The following is a 25,437-nucleotide window of genomic DNA, read 5'->3' on the forward strand; positions in this document are numbered from 1 at the left end:
ATCAAATTTAGACAGTTCAATTGAATCTCTGAGCAACCTCCATACATGTATTCTTTTACTGTTTTTCAAATTGGGTTTTAGAAAGCAATTGGAGGTAAAAGGTGCAAAATCCTAATTGAATTATTGTTTCTAATAATAAACAATAAAGGGGAAAAGGTTGATAAAGACAATGGGAAAATTTTAAGTGTTAATTCACTATGCTATTACATACACTAAGAAATAAAATAAGAAAACAGTGCCACGCATATCAACATGGATATATTAAGCCAGAAAAAGAAATGAAAACAATAGTATGATTTAATTGTATAAAACTGATATACATAAATATATACATATATTAAAAACATACATGAGGATAAAAAATAATAAAATCAAGGTGTTGCTTTCCACAAAGGAAGAAAGACTTATGTGTAGAAAAGCTGAAGGGAGGGGTCACAAAAGGGGCTTTTACTTTATCTGCGAATATTTGCTTTTTATAAAGGTTTTTATGCTGGGTTATAGATTCCAAATTCCTAAACCTTTCTTATCTATTTTTTTTTACTTGTGTATTTGAATCTCTCAGAAGCCTCTGAAAACAAAGGCATGATTCTAGGAAAATTACTTTCAATGCCAGTTCCACCCCAGCTCGATGTGTGGTGTGGGGTGAGTGGTTTGGCCCTGTGCCCCTTCCACAACTGTAAACTGTAGAGAGTACAATTAATCAAAGCTGTGGCAGAACTGCCTACATTATTCAGTCCCGTGACAACTGTAAAAACAGAGAAAGACATTTTTTGCTCTTGGGAAAGCCAATCTCATTAGGACAAAACAGACTATCCAGGAGAGCAAACACTTTCCTCACACACTTGCGGATGCAAACGCTACCACATTCACAAAGCAGTGTGCACCTGTCCGCCATGCCCTTATGTAATAGAACAGGCAAGCAAAGGGTTACATGTTATACTTTTATCTTCCGTGGTTCACAAAATGATGCTACTTTAGCAGCAAGTGTTCTAAACAAAATAATGACCAGAACCAATGGCAGAGTGCTTGTACATGAACAGGATTGGACTATTCTTCCCAGTGGGTTGAGCTATACCACCAAGGAACTGTGGGATTGACTTCATTATCTCATGGTCATATGACGTTACATTGCTAGAGTGTGCCAAGTTCATAGGCATCTTTAGTCATGAGAGACTAGCTGCATAGTTAAAAGCATAATGATGTCAATGCACTAAGAAGAACACAGAGATTAAATGGGGCAAAGCTATCTACTTTGTACTTCCGAGTCACTGAAACCACCCTACTTTGAAGCTTGCCTTACTGCTGGATTTCTCAGGGACATTAACCAATCAATATTCTTTATTGTTCAAAATAGTTTGAGTCGGGGTTTCTGTCCTTTGCCACCATTTAAGGTAAATACATGGTGGTGTATGTGTTTTTAACACTAACCAGTCACTTTATAAATGTGTGCTGTTATAGAATAGGACAGACACATAAGATTATTTTTGGATAGCATCCAATCAGCCAGTCCTGTGATGATGGCTTTAAAACACTGCACCTTTATTCCTTGGCATGTTCTTCTTAGAGAGCTGGAGTCTATGTCCTCTCACATTAATTTGGGTAGAATTGTGACTGTCTTGACTAATGAGGAAGACATAAATAGTGGCATTTTCCAAGGCCAGGTTGGAAATGACTATGCAACTCTTATCTGATTATTCTCTTTGGTAGTCTTCCTTTCAAGATAGTCTCTTTTTTTCCTATAAGGATAAATCTAATATAAATTAGGAGATGATCATGCCATCTGCAAGTTCCCCTTAGGTGACCATGGCCTTGTGTCGAGCTATCCCAGGTACCAGGGAATGAATACAGAGACCTCTGCATGACTCCAGCTTCCAGACACTGCAGAGATCCCTGACCACTCTCCCTTCTACCCCAAGTCACAGATACAAGAGAGAAACTGCCTTGCCTTCCTCTTCAGACTCCCCGACCCAGCAGATCTGTGAGCCAGTTAACTGGCTCCATTGTGTGTAAGAGACCGTGGGATAGTTTGTCCCGTGACAATGGATAGATAGAAATGCCACAGTGGAAACAAGGTAGAAGGGGCCATGCTGCAGAGACGGCAGGGCTTTCACAGTGCTCTCTGTCCACACTGCATTCTGCAGTAGGACTCTGCTTTAAGTAACTGAACAATGAGAGTGATTGTATTAGCAGGAGACAACCACAACTGGGGAAAGTTGCTGCACCATCTTAAAATTATCAATTACATTCTTTTAGAGGCTGCAGAACCTTGAAAGGCATAAAGAGAGAGAGTGCTGCACTAAAACTAGCTGTCTACTAGTTCACTCTCATCACTTACTAGTTTACTGTCATCACTTACTAGTGTACTAGTTCACTCTCTTCACTTACTAGTGTACTAGTTCACTCTCTTCACTTACTAGTGTACTAGTCCACTCTCACTAGTGTACTAGTTCACTCTCTTCACTTACTAGTATACTCTCACCTACTTTTATGAAGGAGGCAATATAAGAAATCAAATACCAAAATTCCAACCTGCTCAGAGATGAATATTTTGGCTTACACATGTTCAGAATTTCCTCTTCAATTAATTTAGAAACTTGTCACCAGAAGCCACAGGGAAAATACCTCAAAATTATTGTTAAAATGTGTTTCAGACACAGTACTAAAGATTTTATGAAATTCCTTTTTTGTGTATTACACATTGAAATCCATGCCTGTATTGAAAAGAGAAGAGTGAGAGAATAACGTATTAACTATCTTATTTTTAAAAATCTCATAGATATAGATTATGGCTGGATTACAGAGTCCCAAAACATGTGACAATTTACAGCAGGCCTGAGAGATTCTTCTTTGTTAGCTGGCACTTCAACAGCTGAACTTGAACTGCCTGTTCTTCGTGAGCTGGCTTTCCACAGCAACAGAACTAGGTGGCCAAAGTCTTTGTAAGGGAGGCTTTGTGTGCAGACCAGTGCAGGACTTCGGGAGTCAAAGGGAGTGTGTGGATCATCACTTCTGTTTGTGCTCAGGTGGTAAAGGTCCTAGCAATGAAGGGAGGTGGGTGAGCACCCCCACCCACCCACGCCAACCTCCATGAACCCTATTTTATCCAACAACAGGTGAAGACAGGAACAAGAATGGAGTTTTCAAAATTTGGCTAAAGAAGGAACGCAGGTTTGGAGGTAATCTCAATGTCCTACCAGCTGGCTGCTGCAACAGAAGAAGGTCAGAAGGCAGCCCGGGGGCAAAGGTCAGGCCTTCTCCGTCCTTCTTTATCCCTCCTTTCTGATGACAGAGAAGGAGCTGATTCTTCCAACAGTCCTCTTCCTTAGCTTATCACTTGCCTTTGAGGGAAGTGAGATCTTAGCATGTAATCCCACAGGGTCAGTGAGGCATCGGGGAGGGTATAAATGAAGTAAAACATAGAAAGAAAATTATAGAATGAAAAAAAGTACACCAAAAGTCTCCAAAAGAATAAGGGAAGCACTGAATAAATAAGCCCATGAAATGTACATTTTATTTCTCTTCTATACCACTTCCAAATTGAAGTGGCCTCTTACTTGGCAAGCTGAGACACCCATATTCCCAGTTTATCAAGAGAGCACCAAGTACTAATTAATTAGCATAAACAGATGGCTCCCTTTTGACCTACCTGACCTACCTAATAAAGATACCCTTTAGTTCTCCCTGTCCTGCTCGCCCAAGGCCATTTCCACTTTTCTGGAGATTTGTGATGCAAGAATGGGAGGGAAATGATGATCTAAATTGGATGAGAAGATGGATTGAACACAGAATGTCTCACCTCTGTGGGTTGACAAGAAGAGGCATAGTAATTAAAGAGTAACTATTCATATTAAATGCTGGAGGGATTTAGAGTATAAAACTATGTAAAACATAAAACTATGACTATGTAAAAGGTCAAATTCTAAGTTATTAGCAGTCCCTTCTGTGAATTATTTTTATTTATTTACTTTTCTCTTATGTATGAGTATTTTGCCTGCATGTGTCTGTGCATCCTCGCAGGCCAGAAGACAGCATTGGACTTTCCTGGAACTGGAGTTACAGGGGCCTTTGAGGTATCTGTGGGTACTGGTGAGACCTATGGAAAGCAACATAGGCTAAACCATCTCTAACTGCCCCACTTTGATTTTAAATTAGAAGTTGAAATTACATTTTAGTCACCCCTAACAGATGTTTTATTTATTGAATATGACATCAAATGACACTGAGCCATTGGAGACCCAGGTATTAATCCAGGCCAAATCCAGATACTTGTATTCTAAATACAGATCTTAAAAATTGAGATGATGGGCTAGAGAGATGGCTCAAAGGTTAAGAGCACTGGATGCTCTTCCAGAGGTCCTGAGTTCAATTCCCAGCAACCACATGGTGGCTCACAACCATCCATAATGAGATCTGGTGTCCTCTTCTGACCTGCAAACATATATGTAGGCAAGACACTATATACATAATAAATCATTAAAAATTGAGATAATACTGTTAACCTACTTCTTACTGTAAGTCCAAAATATTACCTTTATGATGATTTTCTTAGAAACTCTTATAGATATTCCAAAAAGAAAGGTAATTATTTTTGAAAAGCTATCAGCGAATTGGTAATCACTTGAAATGGTAATTAAAGTTAATACAAGTCTGAAAGAGGGCATGCAAGACAGAGAAATAAAGGTTATTCAATAGAAAGAATGTATCAATTCTTTCAAATGATAGAAAGAATTCACAGCCTCTATAATGGGAAGGATCAGTTGACTTGTCAGAACCCTGCAGAAACGAATTCCCTGAGGAGCTCAGAATGCACAACAACCATTATCCCATCCATCTCTCTAGCTTGCCTACATGGAGTGGGACATCTTTTTGTCATAGAAACTGACAGTGGAGATATTAACTTTCTTTCCCTAGAGAGATAACGGAGGAATGTACTTTGGAGTACAAAGTGTATGTGTGTTAATTACCCTCCTGTGGCTGACAAGGACATACGGGTGCTCCAAACAGCCAGAGACCTATCTAAGTGAGCTTTCAACCGAATTCTTGTCTTTTCATCCTAAGCCATTGCATGCTGGCAGAAAAGGCTGGTGTATTGGGAGACCATCCAAATGCAATGCTTGGCAGAATGTGAAATGCGTGATGGGGCATTTTAAGTTTGGAAACCCAGTAAAAAGGAAAGAGGAAGAAGAGGGAAGTTGACAGAAGGTCAGACATCTGCCTGTAGGGATGATGGAAGGTCAGATACTCCCTGTGCACCCACACATAGCAGAGCAGAGGAGGGAGAAGCAGGAACTTACAGATCTAAGCTGTGAACACAGTAAGGCAGGACTGGGGATTCAGAGGTCAGTTTGGTTTTTGGTCAGCCAGGCTGGTAGCTTTTTGAATGCCTGCCTATGTGACTAATTTTGGTTTAGAAGCGTTTTTATTTCATGCTTCTGGCCAGTCTATAATTTAATGACAATTAAGTATCATTATCTCTGATTTTATGCATATTGAGAAATAATGATTGACTACTATTTTGTAGCACATTAAATTTTCAGTGTATGTGTGGTGTGTGTATGTATATTTCTATATGGAGGCCAGAGGACAACCTCCAGGAGTTGGCTCTGTCCTCCTACCATGGGGATTCTAGAGATCAAACTCAGGTGATCATGTTGAGTGGCTTTTCCTTTCAAGTGGGTCTCAGAGGTGTGTTGGAACTGAGTTGAGAACAAATTCCCAGTTACAAATACAGCAAATGGAAAAGCAAATCTCCAGCATAGACCTGGAGATTCCCAGATATCTTAGTATCTGTCTTTTCAGTCCCGACCAGAGGTTGTAGACAGCACTGGTAGTTGGTTAAAAGTTAAGAAGACATCCAGCGGCAAGTCATCATGTATGGAGCTGAATCACTGTTGTCCCATTATCCAGATGTGTGGACCTAAAAGAACTCAAGGTGGAAACCACGTCCTTCCTAACAAATGATAAAATTGACCTACATCATTTTCTAAAATGATGTCTTCAGGAGCACTTATTTTATGATATGCTAATGATGTATTATATGTGTTCATGGTCTCCCAATGCTAAAATAAAATAAAAACTATACCTTTAAGCACAGGTTTATTTAGAAATGCTCCTCTAGCACATGAACTATTATCTATTGGGAAAATCTGAAGATTCACAAATTCGTGTGCTTCTCACTTGGAGGCTAAAGAACATAGGTAGCCAGAACATGGTATCCTCATATTTTACCACAGGATAGCTGATTGCAGTATATCCTGTCTGACTTAATCTTGTCTTCAGGATAATCTCTCATGCACAGCCTGACCTCCTTTCTGAAACTCAGAGACAACAACGAAAAGCAAGTTAATACAAAATAGGTGTTTGGGCAAGAGCTATGCCAAGGGAGGAGAGTCTAGCAGCGCTGCCAGCTGCCCACAGTCCAAACCCCATACACGGGTGGTGTTCTCTCACAGAGTTCTTGCTAGCATCCATAAGAAGCAATGTGAACAGTTCAAGAAAATCTAGTGTTACTGCAAGTGGGGGGAAAGGTAGTAACTTACATATTCATTACGGAGCCTGGAAAATAGTCAATCACTGTGAAAACGTCTCTTTGCTAATTAGAAATGATTATACCAGTTTTGTTTGAAGACCTTAGTGATGCCCTGTACACACATATGTGTGCGTGTGCATGTGCGTGTGCGTGTGCGTGTGCGTGTGTGTGTGTGTGTGTGTGTGTGTGTGTGTGTGTGTGTGTGTTCACACACTGTAGTATAATTGCCTCACTTCATTTCCCCATTCCATAAACACAGGTCATTTCCAGAGCCCGATGAAGTATGGGTGACCAGGCTCAGGGTTAACATCAATTTCTGACGCTGGGAAGCATGGCCAAAAATACATGACAGCAACACATTCAAGCTCATGCTGTGGTGAGCCTGATGTGGCATCAAAGCATGTGTCATGTGGATGGTGACTGGACAAGACTCACAGGTTGTAGACACTGGCAGTCTTTGTGGCTCGGGTAAGCAAGCTGTCACTTGTCACTATCAATTCTACTGCATAGTCCTGTCTGAGACAGAGCTCATAGAATTATCAGTAACTGAAGGACACACCCATTTAAGTAGTCACAGTCTTTACTGATATGTAAAGCGCGACACAGTCTTCTCTGACCTATGCACCCACTATACACAGACCTGAGCTCTATTCTGTTCTCTAATGAATGGGTGACTCCATGACCGTGAGCATTATGTGAGGACAACAGTGTGGTTTGCTGAAGAAGCTTTTCAAACCTAAGACAGATTGTTTTGTCCTTATAGGATGGGTCACATCATCCCCCTCATAAACTGTCACTTTCAGTGAAACTCATAGCATCCCTTGTAGGGCAGCTTTTTCTTAGAATCCAGTCCTGACTGATCACCTGTCAGCTCTGCTCTTTGCATTCCTTTGGGGAACAAAATCCAATAATTTTATTCAGGAAAGTATTATCACATAGCTATTTCTCAAAACAATATATTATGTGGATTTTTGAAAAATATTTGTCCCATGTTTAAAAAGCCAGGCAGATATTAAATGGCTGGGTGGCAATATTAAAACATGAAAAGCATTATGAGCTGGAGAGATGGGTGACTTGGAAAAGTTCTTGCCTCCCAAGCATGATGACCTGAGTTAGACCCAGAACCCATGTACAAAAGGCTGGGTGAGGTAGTGTACAAGTGTAAGTCCAGTACTAGTTAGGTACTTGGAGCTGGCTAGTCTTCAACTCTGGAGAGCCTCTGAGAGATCAAATCCAAGATCATCCTCTGGCTTTTACACTCATTTGTACACATGTGCACTTGTACAGATATGAACACACACTAAACAAACAAATAACATTATCTATTAGGAGTCAGTTGTTTCTGTTTGTGGCACAATAAAATTCAACTTGAGTTATTGTACGTTGTATTTATATGTAAGCATCACTTACCTTCTATCTGGTCCTTTTATCTACAGGGTTCCTGTCTCAATGTGGTGACATTACTTTATAAATGTTTATAAAATTTGTATCATTGTTGGTTTCACTGTTTAAAGTTTCTTTATTATGTTGTCCTGAGAAAAGACTTGATACATGCAATCTATGTTTGGTTGAGATTAAACGCCAACTGACAGGGTACAAATAAAAAATGCTGACGGGTTCGAGAACAGCTCAGCAGCAGAGTTCCCTGGGTTCAGTCACAAGCATAAAGACAAAGAGAAAGTGGACACTGACAATAAGGTGAAAGGTCAGCGACGGAAAGCCTTTCGGCTTAAGTAAACTGCAATGTTTATATTATAACTGAAAAGAGTTCTCAGCATGCATGCACAGCTTTTGCAAAAATTATCTACAAAGTATATGATAGTTGAACATGGTGGCTGATGCCTTTAATCCCCAAACTCAGAAGACTGAGGCAGGAAGGACACTGAGTTCAGGGTTAGCCTCAAATATGTGAGGGAAACCTACATCAAGACAATAGAAGAAAATGAAAAAAATGTGTTTTAGTAATTATGATTGATACTATGATTGATTTAAAGATGGTGGAGTAGATATAAATCTTTGTTTTGTGATTTCTTCTTCTAAAGCCACTGGAGAACAGTGGGAACCCCATAGCTATGGAGAACAACTCAAATCATACTATGAGCCCTTGGAACATCACCTGCATGCAGGATACAATGCTTACCGAGCTATAACAGGCCTAATTCTGAGAGGCTTCACACTGGCAGGTTCATGGACTCCACACAGCCAGGGCAGCTTTCTCTTTCTAGAAGCCAGAATTCTGATTTTCTTCCCCTTAGGATCATCTAGTTTGCCTCACAAGGAAGTGGAAACCTCTGCTCATTCTATGGGCTTTACTTTGTCTTTCTGGTGGTGGCAAGGGTCCCATTGTCCCCATCTCTAGAACCTCTCAGGAAGACCATCTCCTTAGACCATATCTACCACCCTGAACTTTCCATCTATCCTTAAACATGCTCATCTGTTGTGCTGGTTTGAATATAATTGGCCCCCATAATCTCATTGGCAGTGGCACTGTTAGGAGGTGTGGCCTTGCTGGAGGAAGTGTGCCACTGTGAGGAGGGCTTTGAGGTTTTCTATGCTCAGCATACCATCCCATGTATCAGTCTACTTCCTGTCACCTGCAAGATGTAAAGCTCTCAGCTACTCCAGCACCACCACTGCCTGCAGGCCACCATACTCCCCATCATGAGGACAATGGACTAAACCTCTGAAATATAAGTGAGCCATCCCAATTAAATGTTTTCTTTGTAAGAGTTGCCGTGGTCATGGTGTCTCTAAACAGCAATAAAACCCTAAATAAGGCACCTGCCATCTTGACAAATGAAAGGGAACAAAAGATGAAACAGTGCTCCTACTTACTTCTATTGACTTGAGCCTGCCTGTGTCTCTTAGTGCACATTGTTGAGTTTCCAAAGGGTATGACTTTTACTCTGTCTTCCTACATGTACCATATGGGTTCTCTCCTTAAAAGCCTATGATGGACTTGTATTTTACACATTTTATTAAAAACCATTCCATGAAATGTTGCCATTGATTTCCCAAGTCTAATTGCTTTTTCTTGTTAATCCCCATTGTTAACAAATGCACTTGCTCTCTCTGTTCACCTCCCCTGGATGACAATTCTGTTACTTTCTTATTTGACTCCACTCAGAGTAACTTCCCATTGTGGTGCACTGTCTCCTGTTCTCTGCATGGACAGATCTTTTCTTCATTTTCTATTGGAATTATATAGAAATCTATTCACATAATTTATCTAAAATTAATTCTAATAGAACACAAGAGTCATATTTTATTTCCTCATTTTTGTCAGGGGAGGAGTTATGTAAGATGCTTCATTTTTTTTTCTACTACAGAACTGAAGGCTTTAACCATGTAGAGGCATGTGTATCAGAAACTATCCAGGAGAAAGTAAAGCAACAGCAGAAAAACCATAGAGCTAAATTACTTGAGAAAAATTCATCACCCCCAAACCACTCTCTTCTGCAAAGGGGTTTGGAGTTAATTGTAGATTATCACTTGATTACACTGACTCATTAGACTGCAAGCTACCAGGGCGCAGCCCTACTCATCTTCATCTTCTTTGGTGATTGACACAGAGTATTATAAATAATATCATCTCTGCCAGTGCCTGCTAAATTGAATGTGAATTCCAGCAAAAATTGCATATGTATGATGAAATATATGACAATATTACTTATTCTCATTGCAAACCTGAGATTTTTTTTCCTGCAACAAAGTATTTTATATGCAATTCTTATTGTTACAATGGATGAAATATTATATACGACAAGGATGTCAAATGTTTTAATAATAGTTTAGAACAGCTAAAATGTCCTCCCTGTTTTTCCTTCTTAGCTCTCCAAGCTGCACAGCCCATACTAACTGTGTGAAGAAAGAAGTTCATTTTGGTGAATTTCTAGTAGACCTGGGTGTTAATACCATTCACTGCATTTTGCATAAATAAAAAAAGGTTTGAACATAATATTAGAAAAAGGGACATGACTTTGGATGTAATAAATTAGCAGTCAGTCCTTCCTCCTTTAAGGAGGGGAGAACACATCTCTGGCTCCTTCTACTAAGCTCTTGCTTACATCTGCAACAATATGGAGACTTTGAAATATGAAGCTATCTGCACTAGTGAGTTAGAGAAGAGCTCTTTCTTTGACTTTATTCTGAATGCAAAAGTTAAACCTTAGTGCTTGAGGGAGGCAGGAAAGCCTTGTGAGACAGTTGGTTAGCTTGAACTGTTTGGGAGGCAGCCAGGACCTGTTCTTAGTGCATGAGCTGGCTGTTTGGAGCCTGGGGCCTATGCAGGGACACTTGACTCAGCCTGGGAGGAGGGGACTAGACCTGCCTGGACTGAGTCCACCAGGTTGAGCTGAATCCCCAGGGGAGTCTTTGTCCTGGAGGAGATGGGAATGGGGGGTGGGCTGGGGGGAGGGAGCACAAGGGAACCCGTGGCTGATATGTAGATCAGGAGGAGTGAAGCGCTAGTCTGGCCTGCTGATTGCCCCAGCTGGTCAAGGTGCAGGTGACTAGCACAGCAATGGCCAGGGGGAGACAGCTCCAGATTTACCCTGCCTTGGTGTCAGGGCAGAAAGCATAAACCCCTGACAACTGTAACACTACAGAGAAAACCAGGAGTAAGAACCCACAACAGCCGGCTGTAGACACTTGGACCAGGTCTTTATTTCTGATACACGCTAGTGCTTCGGACCAATGTTCAGCAAAGATTGGCAGGAGAGTGACTATGTACTCTGGAGAACTTCCGGCCCACTAAGCCTTCCAATACTGGTCCTTTTTTTTCATGTGAGGGAAGATGAGAGCATAGGATCCTACATGAATTTAAATGAGATTCTTAAACAGATTAGCTGGTAATTCACTAGACTGTACCAAGCATCTCAGAAGGACATGGGTAAGGCTGATGGGCCACTTTTTATTTTACATCACACTCCTACTTACTAACACATAAGGCTAAATGCTCAGTAACGTTCATAGCAGCTACTAAAGGAAAACATTTTTATAGATTACTGAATTGAGAATATCCACTGAGTCTGTGAATATGTCATGGAATTAGTGAATACTTGGGGAAGATTATACTTGCACCCAAATTTTCCTATATGAGTAAAAGAAAAATAAGAGCTCTCTGACACTGAGTGAAAATATAGCTTAGGGAAGACCCATCATAGTCTTGATGTGATAAAGGTAGAGGATATGCATTAAGATTAATGGCATCCTCAGAGAAGAAGTAATTTTTACTTCAAAAACCATATAGAATCCAAGCATTTCACTTGTAAGTAATTTAAAACACAGGGTTAGGAATTTCACAGGCAATAAGTATACATAAGTATAGTGCATTAATAAAAGCAAGTATTATATTTGATAAATTATCTGTCATTTAATATAAGCTCCTTAAGTTTATTGTAAAAATAATAACAGATTTTATGGGTTAAAGAGATGACTCAGAATGGTCATATCTACCAGAATGGTGGTTCTTGCCATCATAGCTAATTCTTTAGCCCCTCCCTCTCTTTTCTCCTAACACAGCTCTTTGGTTGCCATTTGAAAATATAAGAAACAAAGTAGGGAAAATCAAGTACACTAAGATTTAACACATCGGATGTGGTTGGCTCAATTTAATTGTTTCAGTGTGGTTATAAGGGTTAATATTTAGAATGTAGATAGAAATTTTGCTCGGTTTTGTAAAGTGGCAGTTGTAGGCCCTCCAAGATCCATGACTTCCACTGTGAAGTGCAGATCTGACCCCTCATCAAAGATGTGTCTCCTTGGAACAGACAGAGACCACCACAGAAAACTGCAACTGATCAAAATGCAGAGAACAAGTTTTAACTTGATAATTAGCCCCAAGTTATACATGTACAACACAACTTCTTCACTAAAGGACCACGAGGGAGGAGGTGACAGAGGAACAGGAAGTTTGCTCTGAGATTTAGTTACCTAGAAATGTTAGAGAAACTATGCCCACAAAAATCTCATCAACATGGCTGCCTATACAAGACCTGAACAAGGACACCAACAGACATGCTGATATGGAAGACGGAAAGTTCATACTGCCTCAGTCCTTGATAAAGAATTTCAGGCAACTAAGGGATGTTGAGTCTTTCTCAGGAAAGAGATCCCAAGTTGGTTACCCAATGCCAAGTGGTCAGCTCCAAAATCATACTTACAAGTAACCTTACACAGACAGATCAAATTAATTTAATATATATTACAAATAGTATATATAATAGTATAATAATATGCAAATGTGTTTGTGTGTATATTTAACAACAATTAAAGAAATAGAGGTCATGAAATCGAGAGCAAGAGAGCAAGAGAGCAAGAGAAGGTCTAATTGAAGGAAAGGGAAGGCAGAAATGATAAAACTATATCTTAATTTCAAAGAACATAATGATTTAAAAAGTATCACACTTTTAAAGAATAACAAGAAAAATTCTCTTGTACACTGTAAAGAATTGTCACTCAAATTGGTTTAATAAAACACTGATTGGCCAGTAGCCAGACAAGTAGTGTAGCCAGGGCAACCAAACTAAGAATGCTGTGAAGAGGAAGGGTGGAGTCAGAAGTTGCCAGCCAGATGCGAAGGAAGCAAGATGGGAATGCCATACTGAGACGTGGTACCAAGCCATGTGGCTAAACACAGATAAGAATTATGTGTTAATTTAAGTGTAAGAATTAGTTAGTAATAAGCCTGGGGTACAGGCCAATCATTTATAAATAATATATGCCTCTGTGTGGTAATCTAGGAAGAAGCTGCTAGGTATTTGGGAGTTACTGGTGAGACAAAAACTTCTGCCTACATATGGCAAAGGTCCAGCAAGAATTTTCACATAAAGCCTGAAAAAGCTTTGAAAATGATTCTAAACACACAAAAGTCGTGTCAAACTTGGCTTCTTGGTAACTGCTTTTTGGGGGGTAGGCTCTGTTTGCTAGTGACAAGCAGAGGCACTGCTCTTTTAAGAGAAAGTTTCCTGACTCAACATTAGCAGCAAAAATGGGCTCTTTTAAGAGGCCTTGCTATTAAACACTTACATGGTATTTATGAGCAGCCGGCAGCAAGCTACTCAGTGGCAACATGGACCTAAATACTTCTCAGAGTTGGAACCATAAACATGGCTCCCAGAGCTGGTGGTAAATGTACCTCTGCCATAAGACGGAGGGAACCAAGGAGGAGGAGTCAGCACCAGCACAACATGATCTAAGTCACACAGCAGGTTTTTTTTGCTCATGGAGACAGAAAGAAAAGGTTACAGATGCACAATAAGGAAATATTCAGAAAACAAGAGCCTCTAAATGAGTCAAAGTGTATTTAAAAAATATACATAGTTTTGGGAGAGAAAAGAGAATGTATAGACAGTTATAAAAAAGAGATATATAGTTTTAAAATAATAAGTAAAGTCCTTAAAAAGGGAGTAAAGTAATATTTTAAAAAGCCATGTAAAGATGAAAAATACACAGAGAGTCTGGATATTGTATGTTGTTGTGTTGTACTTGAATTGTTTGACTGCTGAAGAAGAAGTAACAGCTGCTAAGAGACATTTGATTATAAATGGTGCTGGATTCATCCAATTTATACATTTTTATTTTTTTTATTTTTTTATTTTTTATTTTTTTATTTTTTTGGTTTTTCGAGACAGGGTTTCTCTGCGTAGCTTTGCGCCTTTCCTGGGACTCACTTGGTAGTCCAGGCTGGCCTCGAACTCACAGAGATCCACCTGGCTCTGCCTCCCGAGTGCTGGGATTAAAGGCGTGCGCCACCAACGCCCGGCTACATTTTAAAATTATCTTGACTTCAAAATTTAAGTCAAAAGATATGTTGCTTTGGGGGAGAGGCTATGCATTTGTTTCCACAGGAAATCAAAGGCTGTGTATTTATTCTGGGTTAAGAAAAATCAGGTTTGATTGAGGAAGACCCCCTCAAAAATCTGACTACAAACATAAAGAAATCTAAAAGAACTACAAGACATGTGATGTTTATTCTACATGCTCAAGCATAAAACAAAAATTATCTTTGGCTGACTTGTGTACAATGCACAATCTGTACTTGTACTAATACAGTTATGTACGTTACCTTTAAAAGTTTTTATATTTTTCAGAGCAAGGGAAACAGACACCAATGAAAATAACAACCCAGGTGATCCAATATCCAAAACAGCTTCCAGATTGCTTACTGCAATGATCCAGCATCACAGAACACTCTAGTCCAGACTTAACCATAATCCTAAATTTTCTCAGGGTCCCCCAAAGATTACCAGCAACCCCAATCAACAAGAAGTAGTCTAGAAAGCTATGTCCACATTTCCAAAAATAAATTATGGATATTTGTAATTGTTTAGGGGGATTGGTTACAAGTTGTTATGGATAATAGTCAGGAAAAAAGCTAAACAAAGGAGACTAGATTCAGGGATTTTCTTCTGAAAAGAAAAGGGAGATATAGAAAGGATAAAAGAGTAGATTATTGAATCTACTTTAATCCAAAAACAACTATTAATCTTACATATTTTACATTAGTATGGATTTTGATTTGTTGATACAAATTTAATATTAACTTTATTTTCCTGTATGTATATTTCTACTCTTATTTAGAGTATTATGTTTATGCAGCTCATTTAAAAGTGTAATATAGCCGGGCGTTGGTGGCGCACGCCTTTAATCCCAGCACTCGGGAGGCAGAGCCAGGCGGATCTCTGTGAGTTCGAGGCCAGCCTGGGCTACCAAGTGAGCTCCAGGAAAGGCGCAAAGCTACACAGAGAAACCCTGTCTCGAAAAACCAAAAAAAAAAAAAAAAAAGTGTAATATATAATTAAGAAATACAGATTAACAGTCATCTATATAGCAAACTTATAATCATGTTAGGTATGTTTTCAAAGTCATACAGAGATATATTTCAGATAGATAGGCCATCCTCAAACACTTCAAAGACCTACAGAATATGTCATTTAAAATGTTTTAAGAACTTAGACTTTTCTCAACAGTGAGACATGTCTGCTCCTGGCAGCACAAATTACTTCAAAGAGGATGACGGACATTCAAGAAACTCCATATAGAGTTTGTTTTCTTTATGGCAAAAGTTAGCCATGTGGGCAAAGAAACTGCCCTTGTCTCAATTGCTGACAGTTACTGTCCAAACAAGACCAGCAGGATGCAAAAAAAAAAAAAAAAAAAAAAAATGACTGCTGAACTTTGCCAAGACAAGGTAGGACAGTCCCTCATAATTCCCGGCTTCATTGGACAATCTGTCAGATATGCTAAGCCTGTAGGCCAGAGTTGGATGTCTCAATGTTGTAGAAGAACATCAGGTGACTGTCCAGGAAGATTGAGATCCCTGACATTAGGTCGCATTTCACCCTTTTGGGGTCTTTAGTGGAGCTGAAGACTAAATAGTTATAATTATAGTTTTCCTTAGTTATAATAGAAAGTAAATTAGATACAAAACTTAAGACTAGCCATGATAAGGTAAATAATTATTTTCTATAATTTTCCAAATGCAAATGTATTAGATAATGTTACTGTAATTCTTAATAACTGCTTTTATTGTATATAATATAACTATGTTAGTTAAAACCTTCCTTTCTAATTAGACAAAAAGGGGGAAATAATGTGGAATAATATTCTTGTACACTGTAAAGATTTGTCACTCAAATTGGTTTAATAAAACACTGATTGGCCAGTAGCCAAGCAGGAACTATAGGCAGGGTAACTAAAATAAGAATGCTGGGAAGAGGAAGGGCAGAGTCAGGAGTCGCCATCAAACGTAGGAAAAGCAAGATGAGAATGCCATACTGAGAAAAGGTACCAAGCCACATGGCTAAACATAGATAAGAATTATGAATTTAAGTGTAAAAGTTAGTTAGTAATAAGCCTGAGCTACTAGCTGAGCATTTATAATTAATATAAGCCTCTATGTGGCAATTTGGGAAGCAGGTGCTAAGTATTCGGGAGTTGCTGGTGAGATAACTTCTGCCTACAAACAAATTTAACAAATTTATTTTTATATAATATATTTTAAGTTTCTAAATACACTTGGTTATATAGTCAGCTTTTCCACTCATGGGATTACCATCTATGAATTCAAACACCATAGACCAGAAGTGTTCAGAAATTCAACTACATCTGTCCTAATCTGTCATAGACTTTGTGTATATGTGATTATTCCCTAGAAAAATACAGCATAGTAGACATTTTCATACAGCTTAGATTGCATTCAGTTTTTATTAGTAGAAATGATTTCATTTAAAGTATTTGTAGAGTGTCGAGAAACCAATCCCTCATGGACATTAGGGAAAAATTCTATATAGTTGGTAATATAGAACATTTAATGTTCTTAAATTTTTAAACATTTATTTATTTGAATAGTTTAAATTACTTGAGTATATAAGTATTTTATATTTCATATGTTAGGCAATGCTTGTAAGTACTTTTACTTATTTCCTTTTTAGGTGATATGGTTGTTTTTGGTATAATGAAACCCTTCACAGTTTTCCAATAACCTGCTTTTGATTTACCCTGTGAATAAGGATGGCATACTCAAAGCTCTCAAACACTACTATGGATCAGACATCACTGGGAAGCATGGGCTCCTGGAGGATGCTGGAGTCTTAAAGGGAATGGAGGACCTGCATTACTGATGGGTTCCCAGGGATGATGATGCTGTTGTACTGGGAACCATATATAGTTTTCACAAATTCCTCTCTCCCCACTTCATGCTGCTTTAGTCATAGCCCTTGTATCCAGCCTCCCCCGAAGATTTTTAATCAACAATTGATTGTTAATGTTTTCTACAACTCATATACTTACAATCAGGAGGCATCTTTTCCATAAATATCGAATAATATTCTTGAACAAGTTCAAAATTTTCTTGGTTAATACTTTCTTGTAAAGAAACATCACCAAACCTGAAAATAGGAAAACAAAAACAAACAAACAAAAAAAACAACAACAACAACAACAAACACAAAGAAGGGAGTCAGGTGGCATGAAACAACACCAAAAAGTCACATTTCCTGTCTTGTCCTTTTAGATAGATGGCGATGCTTTTCCTATAACCCACTCCACACCTCTTCTGCAAGTCTGCACCCCATCTGTCTCTATCTATCAGGATCTCATGCTCACATTTACACAGAAGTCTAGAAGAACATATCTGGAAGCTGGACTAGATGTCATCTTGCCCTTTGCCAACCACGGGGTACACTGGTATAACCCTGAATTCTGCCAGAGAGGACTTAACTCTGAACACATTCGGTGTAGGCCTGTGACGTCCAGCAGCTGTGTACCTGTGCCTCTCATCCCCCTTCGTCACAAAGCTTGTTCCTGCATTCCATTGTGACTGCCTTCTCTTTGAGTGTGTCCCAGTTTCATACTTGAAGTTCATCTCTCTAGCAAGTGGCTTCCAACAAGAACCTCCATTCAAATTTATGTATGTTTTTCCTAGGTGTCAACTGAAGTCTCACTGTAGATTTACTATTTGTTCCCAACCACAAACGGAAATTATTTTCTTCTATTGATTATTTCTAAACTGCTTCTGATTTCTACCACAAACTTTTGGAATCTAAGCAGTACTCAGATGCCCTCACTTTCTCCCATTTTACTCACTGGGGTTTTCAAATTTCTGCTTTTATCACTACCGTTATACAAGGTGCAATTCCTCTCAAAGTGCTTTGCAGACACTTCAGTGTTACACCTCCGGCCCCTCTTTCCCCTTCCACCCTCATTTAACGTATTCCTAGAACTTGATTTCAATCAGAAAATGCTTATTAATATCGGTTGTGTATCAGACAGCCCACTGTGCATTAAGTTAAAATGTTAGAAAAGTTCATCTAGTTTTATCATATCAGGTCACTAAACTGAAGTGTTTCCCATCTCTCTATAAAAACCAAATTCATGACGGTGGTGGTGGTGGTGGTGGTGGTGGTGGTGGCGCACGCCTTTAATCCCAGCACTCAGGAGGCAGAGGCAGGCGAATATCTGTTGAGTTCGAGGCCAGCCTGATCTACAGAGTGAGTTCCAGGTCAGGCTCCAAAGCTGCACAGAGAAACTCTGTCTGGAACAAACCAAGTTCAGCCCCATTAGTTGTAGCATCTCACCTCCACAAATTCTTGAGAAGATGCTTGTGGGCTACAGTTAGACCATTCTCCCTAATTTAAGCATTATAATGCCGATGAGACTTTCCCCATGTTATCTTCCTCTAGTAAGAGTATACTATCTTACCTCCCATGTCAGCTGGATGACTTTCTATCTGTCCTTCAAAGCCAGTGAAAGGCAAATTCCCCTACAACAGTGGTTCTCAACATTCCTAATGCTGTGGCCCTTTAATACAGGTCCTCATGTTGTGATGACCCCAACCATAAAATTAGTTCATAGCTAATTCATAACTGTAACTTTGCTACTGTTATAAATCATAATGTAAATATCTGATATGTGACCCCCAGTGGGATTGCTACCCACAGATTGAGAACCACATCCCTACAAAGAAGTTCCTATCCCAGAATTAACATTCTTTCTTAACTAGCTTTGTCTCTTCAACATCTCTGATTATTTCATGACCCAAATTTCATGTGATATTTGCTGACCTACTTCCTCTAAAGGAGGGCAGTATTTTCTCACTATGTCCTAGAGCTTGGCAAAGCAGTGACTGGCAGAAGCCATAGTCTACATCTATATCAAACTGCCTGAAGAACAGGAATATAGTATCCACAAAACACATGCGACAGTTTCCTCAGGGGTCTCAGACCTGGCCAGATGCTGTAAGCAGCTGGAGGACTGTTGGACTAAAGTTTTGTGTTCTCACAAAAGTCATGTGGCAACTGTAACCTCCAGTATGTCTATATTTACTGATGTGGCTTCTAAAGAAATAACTGAGTTTAAACAATGATATGAGAGTGGGTTCTGACCGCATGGGATTAGTGTCCTTACAATGTGATATCAATGATCTCAGCCCTTCCCCTACCTATGTGTAAATTAGAGGTCATGTGAGCATTTAGATAAAGAGCCATCACCAGAAACCAATGCCCTGGAACTGACTCATGGATTTTCCAGCCTCTTAACTGTGAGGAATAAATTTTAATCTTTCAAGCTGTCTAGTCTTCTAGGCTAGTCAAAGTTGATTTATACAATTCACATTTATTTACCTAAAAATGATCATATAAAATATGTATTTATTATTTGAGATAAATATCAAATAAAATGTTATGGGATTTATGCAGTATATCTCACATGCAAGAGTTGCTTGGATAGACCAAAATTTGAAATCAGAAAAATAGGCACCCAAGAACAGAGGGGAAGTGATTTGGCTGGATCAATAGTGTGTTGATGTGAGAGTGCCAAGCAAACTGGCGTTCCCGCATCCCTCAGCTTTCCCCTCTTCTGCAATTTTGTTTGTTCTTCAAATCCTATCACTCTCATACAGCTCCCAGGTAATTAAAAGATACATTTTAATTTACCAGGGAGATAGAGGAAAGGAGAGTGCTTTCAAAAACAGTCACCTATAGTGCAGTTTCAATGACACAGATGATAAAACTAGTCTAGTCTGGAGGCTAACTGGTCCTTGAAAATCTTAACTAGCTCTTCAAAAGTCTGTGAATGAGAGAGGCTGAGATTACTCTACAGGTCACACTCACAGGCTGTGTTCATATTTTCCTATTACATTCAATATATTTCTCAAAGTTTGGACACATTTAAATTTAATTAGGGGCATGATTCCTTCATATGTACAGTTTATCTTGTTACAAGAAGTAACTAGATAGTGCATTGATTGAAAGGCAAATGCTATACATACATATGTCTAAATTCTCTAAGCAGAAATATGGCATTTCAAGGAAACGCTGAACATCATCCTTCTCACGAAGCTTACCTCTCAGCAAGGGTCTGCTGCTCATTGATCCCAACATTAAACAGAACTGGATACACATGAAGCAACTGCCCTTCTTTAATCTGCAGCGGGAGTGACTCAAACAGTGTCGCTGGAAGCTTGACCTCCACCACATAGTGTTCACTGCGGACAGCAAAGGACAAAGAAAGAACGGCACTTGCTATTGCTTTAGGTTGTGTGTGGTTCCTTCAGAGGAAAAACAGGTTGGAATACAACACTGACTTAGGCTTTTGGAGGTAAAATAGTTTAATAACTGAATATGTAACCTTTGGCATTTGCGATTCCTTTGAAAATTTTGCAGAAAACAGAAACATTTTTCATTGGAAAATTCCATTAAAAAACGATCCTAACTATGCAATGTTGAAAATTTAGGATCCATAAAACGAGCTCTTCTCCTTGCACATGTTACACTTGTTATCTGATGCAGGAAAGACTTGAGTGTAGACATGTAAAGTATTTACCCTAGGAAGTGGATAAAGCATATGCAGTAGGCAAGAGCATAATTCACATATTGGAAAAAGAACAGGACAAAGAGTGAGTCTCCTTCAGGCAATCCTTCTAAATTCTCCAGTAAAACATTTTGTTAAACACTGTTGATACTCATGTTATGGAACGGAATCTTTGTTTAACTATGTAAAGATGTGTTGCATTTGTTTGTGTTGTAGAATAATTGTTTAGCTATGTAAAGATGTGTTACATTTGTTTATGCTGCATTTGTTTAATGATGTAAAGATGCATTGCCTACCTTAGGCTCCTGATTGGTCTAATAAAAAGCTGAGTGGCCAATAGCTAGGCAGAACAGGGATAGGCAGGGATGGTAAACAGAGATAAAGGGGGAGCCAGCCAGCCTGCTAGGGGCAGCCAGTCAGACATTGAGGAAGCAGGAAAGCAGAATGGGCAGTATATAGATGAGGTAAATGAGCCTTGGTGTAGTACATAAATGAGTAGAAACAGGTTAAATGAAGTTAAAAGAGCTAGTGAGACAAGCCTAAGCTACAGCTGAGCATTCATAATTAATAATAAGTCTCCGTGTCTTCATTTGGGAGCTGGTTGGCAGTCTGAGAAATATGGCTACACATTCACATTTGTTTTTTCCTTGTGATGCCTGAGAAAACTGGGAGCCCCATGGATCCTGCAGCCATGGATACTGGCAGCACCCTTCAAATACAGAAACTGTAATTTTCTCTGTTCACTTTCTCTTGGATTATTTCTAATAGGCTGATATTTATTTCAACTCTTTCAAGAATATTAAGACACAAATGAGTCACTTTTCATGTTGAAACGTCATCCATGTTGCAGCATATGTAGGTGATGCGTGTTACTAAGTCACATTTTAGCATGTTAGTACACCTTGTCACATTTTGTCCATGCATTCATTAGTGAATACAGATAATGCCTAATTTTTATTGTGAATAGTCTCACAGTGAATATTTAGGTAAATATTTCTGGGTTGGCAAATGCTTCATTTTCTCTTGGGTATATAGTTAAGAATTAAAGTGTAAGTTTGGATTTGATTTTTAAAGAAACTGTTTAGTTATTTCCTTTTAAATTTTCTAATTACACTGTTTTTCTTTCCCTTCTTCCCTTTCCTCCTTCCATGTCCTCACATCCTTGTTATTCCTTCTCCAATGAATGGCCTCCTTTCCTTGATTATTATTATCACATATATGAACAATACACAAATGCAACCTGCTGAGTCCGTTTAGTGTTGCTTGTGTGCATACAATTTCAGGGCTTAGGACTTGGTGTTGAATTAAGGTACTCTATTTTTCCTTACATTATATTTTTAAGTTATCTTTGAGATATGAAAAGTCTTATTATATTTTGGGAACAAGTCCTTTAAAATACATACAATTTTTATGTTTTCTCTCAGTTCGTGGCTTGTTTTCCCATGTTCTTAGTGATATCTTTTAAAGGTATACATATATATGTGTGTGCATACATGTGTGTGTGCTTGTGTGTATGTGTGTGTGTGTGTGTGTGTGTGTGTATGTGTGTTACTTTCTGTGAGAAATATCCCTACATGTATTTATGTAACCTGTTCCCAGTTGGTGGTGCTGTCTGGAAGGTTATGGAACTGTTAGGAAGCCTTGCTGAAGGAAGTATGTCCCTGGAGCTAGGCTTGAAGATGTTCTAGTAAGTCTCACATCCAGGTCTCTGTGTGTGCCTCCTATGTGCAGATTAAATGTGATCAATCTTCTTCCTGACTACCAGGTCTCCCCTGCAGTGATGAATAATCTCCTCTCTGGGACTGTAAAACAAAATAAGTCTTCTCTTTCCTTTCCTTGTAACTTGCTCTTTGTAGGGATATTTTATCATGGCCACAAAAAAAGTAACACACACACACACACGTACAAATATACACAACACACATGCATACACACACACACACACACACACACACAGTGATGGTGATAGTTTTCTCTGGGCTGAGGATCAAACCGAGGTCTCTGAGCTTGATATGCAAGTAATTCAACTAACTAAGCCTCCTCCCCAGACAAAACAGCTATTTGAGATGGCTCTTGTTATAGCAGAGAGGATGTGCCCAGATACAGGTTTTTGTTTTTTTTTTTGTCCTTCTGGGAATCCTGCACTTTTTTTTGACAAGTTCTGAACATAAAGGCAGCTGAAGGAATGTCTTCAGCAAGAACATCCTTCTCTTCACTTGCATAAATGGCTTGGTAAACTTCTTCATGAATTGTGACGGAAGTATCAGCTTGTCACATTCGGTAATAAACTTCAGAATAATGTACAAAGCTGTGCTATTTGTGAACAATTTTTATTCATTTTTTCCTCCAATGAATAGAAAAGGATACATTAACATCCAGATGAGACATTGACTTTCCTAGGGCTCTGTTTCCTGTATGTGCCAGAGTTATCTTTCAACTATGCATAAGGAACTGGCTGTTTTGTATGCAACTTTAACACACAGTTCTAAGTAATTACTCTATGTTTACTTAGTCTGTTCTCCATCTTTCTCTAGTACATGTTTACATTGTGACCTGAGACTATTTCAAAATTAAAGTAACTCATAGAGTACTTAGTACTTAAATGTGTTAACATCAGATCACTTCAAATCTGGATGACTTCTGATTGAAACAACTTATTATATGGTATAATTCTTCTATTAAAAGTCTCTTTTACACACCATCATTTTTTATTATTTCTGGAAGTTTGCCTGTCATAGTCTGACCCTAGAAGCTATTTATTAAAAAACCCTTCTCGGAAATCTCACAGTCTGAAAATGAATTGTCAAAAATAATTAAGAAAAATGGTGGCATATACACCCGACATAGAATATGTCCTTCCTTCCATGTTGCTGCTTTTAACTGATTTAATTTGAAGTCATCTCAAGAATTATGAAGCTATTAGCTGAGCAATTCCCGCAAGCGTAGAAACACCCAGAGCTTCAGATCAAACAGTATTGAAGAGGAGTCTCTGGATGCCACCGCTGCTTCAGATTTCTTATATTTCACAAACATTATCAGGTTTAACCTCATGACCATTTTACAAACACTCATGGGACTTCTCAGTTTTCAAGACCTCCTTGTATCATCCAATCTGCATGTATTTCTCACACACACAAAAACGAAGAAAACTCCCCAAGCAGAATCCGATCTATCCAAGGACATTTGCCCACAAAACACCATGAGCATGACAGCATCTGGGCTTTGGGCAGGAGCACCACTCACCGCCTTCCTGTGAGAACGGGCAGGTCATCACTAGATTTGGCTTCGGTTATTTTAAATGCAACTTTCCTCAAATCTGAAATGCCAACAGCCATGTCCTCCAGCATTCCAATTTCATCACCTGCAAAGGGAGAGAGGTGCCTCGTTACACACAGACTATTAAGATAAAATAGTGCTTCCTGCTGTGCCTCCCTGCTGGAATTTTTCTAGCAGTTCAGTGAATGAGTTTCTGAATGCACTGAGTCCATTCAGCATACTTCCCCCAATTGGTTGTGAAGATTTTATCAGTGAAATAGAATGGTTTCAGTGGACTCCAAGTCAATGTCCCTTTGAGGGAAGAAAAATGTTCACCTTTATTGGGGGCCAGAGAGAGATTTCTAAGACTTATATGAAGCAAAGTATCATTTAGACATCTTTTGATTGACAGGACTGTTACTTGGTATTTTAGAATAGAGAGAGCTCTACTGATCATTTTATCAATTATCAATCGCCTAATGCTAATTTTGTCTTCAAACTCTGAAAAATTTAGCCTGGAAGCATAATAAATATTCGAGATTAGCATAATCCAATAGAAATAGATGAATAGGATGTGGGCTACATATATAACTGCACATTTTCTGATCTTCATTTCTTTAAAGGAATAAAATAAAACAAAGCAACATTAATTTTAATAATATATTGTATAAAATCCCAGTATATACAAACTGCAGATTCACATGTAAAACAATATAAGCTACTATAAAATGCTACCTTTCCTAGTCTTTGAAATCTGATATTCATGTCTAGAACATATTGATTTGGAATAGGTGAATTTCAAGCACTCCATAAATACACGAGGTTCCCATATTGAACAGCACAGTTCTAGACACAAAGCTGCTGTGTCTTTAAAATCCAGTCAATGAAACCATTGTTATCAATGAATCTCTATATTTAAAAAACATCCACATGGCTGCTCAAGAGTCCACTCTGAAATAACCTGCAATTCCATTTTCAAAGCATACTATGAATCCCAAGGGCGAATGAGTACAGAAGTTAGAAGCTCTGTTATTTCTGTAATATGTGGCATAGAAAAGGCTCACTTTTTATTTTTGATCTTATCTGAGGAGACTGATGTATTATCACTACAGCTAGCAATAAGATCTTCATATGAACCCACGCAATACTTACTATAGGTACTTAGCAGTCCTTCATACTGTACCAGCAAGCCCACCGTGTGGAGCTGCTGTAGGAAGTGAGGATCATGCAGACTTGTATGCAATTTGATGATAAAGCCACACACCAATCCAGCAAGCTAAGGAAAGAAATCAATCAAGAAATTCACTGGGGTCAGCAAACTCATCACTTCAGTTTTTAAA

At 38.8% G+C, this 25,437-nt stretch overlaps 1 protein-coding gene across 6 annotated transcripts in view; it reads right to left on the reverse strand.

Moving 5' to 3' along the window:
- The window catches only part of Inpp4b (inositol polyphosphate-4-phosphatase type II B), a 742,657-nt gene that overhangs the window by 53,392 nt on the left and 663,828 nt on the right, over positions 1-25,437 (reverse strand). For all 6 annotated transcript variants that reach the window (XM_016006370.3, XM_016006364.3, XM_076571928.1 and 3 more), the window contains 4 exons: positions 25,250-25,373; positions 24,086-24,203; positions 20,376-20,516; positions 17,324-17,421 (listed from right to left, as the gene is read on the reverse strand). In XM_016006370.3, the coding sequence (XP_015861856.1) occupies positions 17,324-17,421; positions 20,376-20,516; positions 24,086-24,203; positions 25,250-25,373 (481 nt within the window). The remainder of the gene's footprint in view (positions 1-17,323; positions 17,422-20,375; positions 20,517-24,085; positions 24,204-25,249; positions 25,374-25,437) is intronic.

The sequence above is a fragment of the Peromyscus maniculatus genome, chromosome 5, assembly GCF_049852395.1.
Source record: "Peromyscus maniculatus bairdii isolate BWxNUB_F1_BW_parent chromosome 5, HU_Pman_BW_mat_3.1, whole genome shotgun sequence".
Lineage (NCBI taxonomy): Eukaryota > Metazoa > Chordata > Mammalia > Rodentia > Cricetidae > Peromyscus > Peromyscus maniculatus.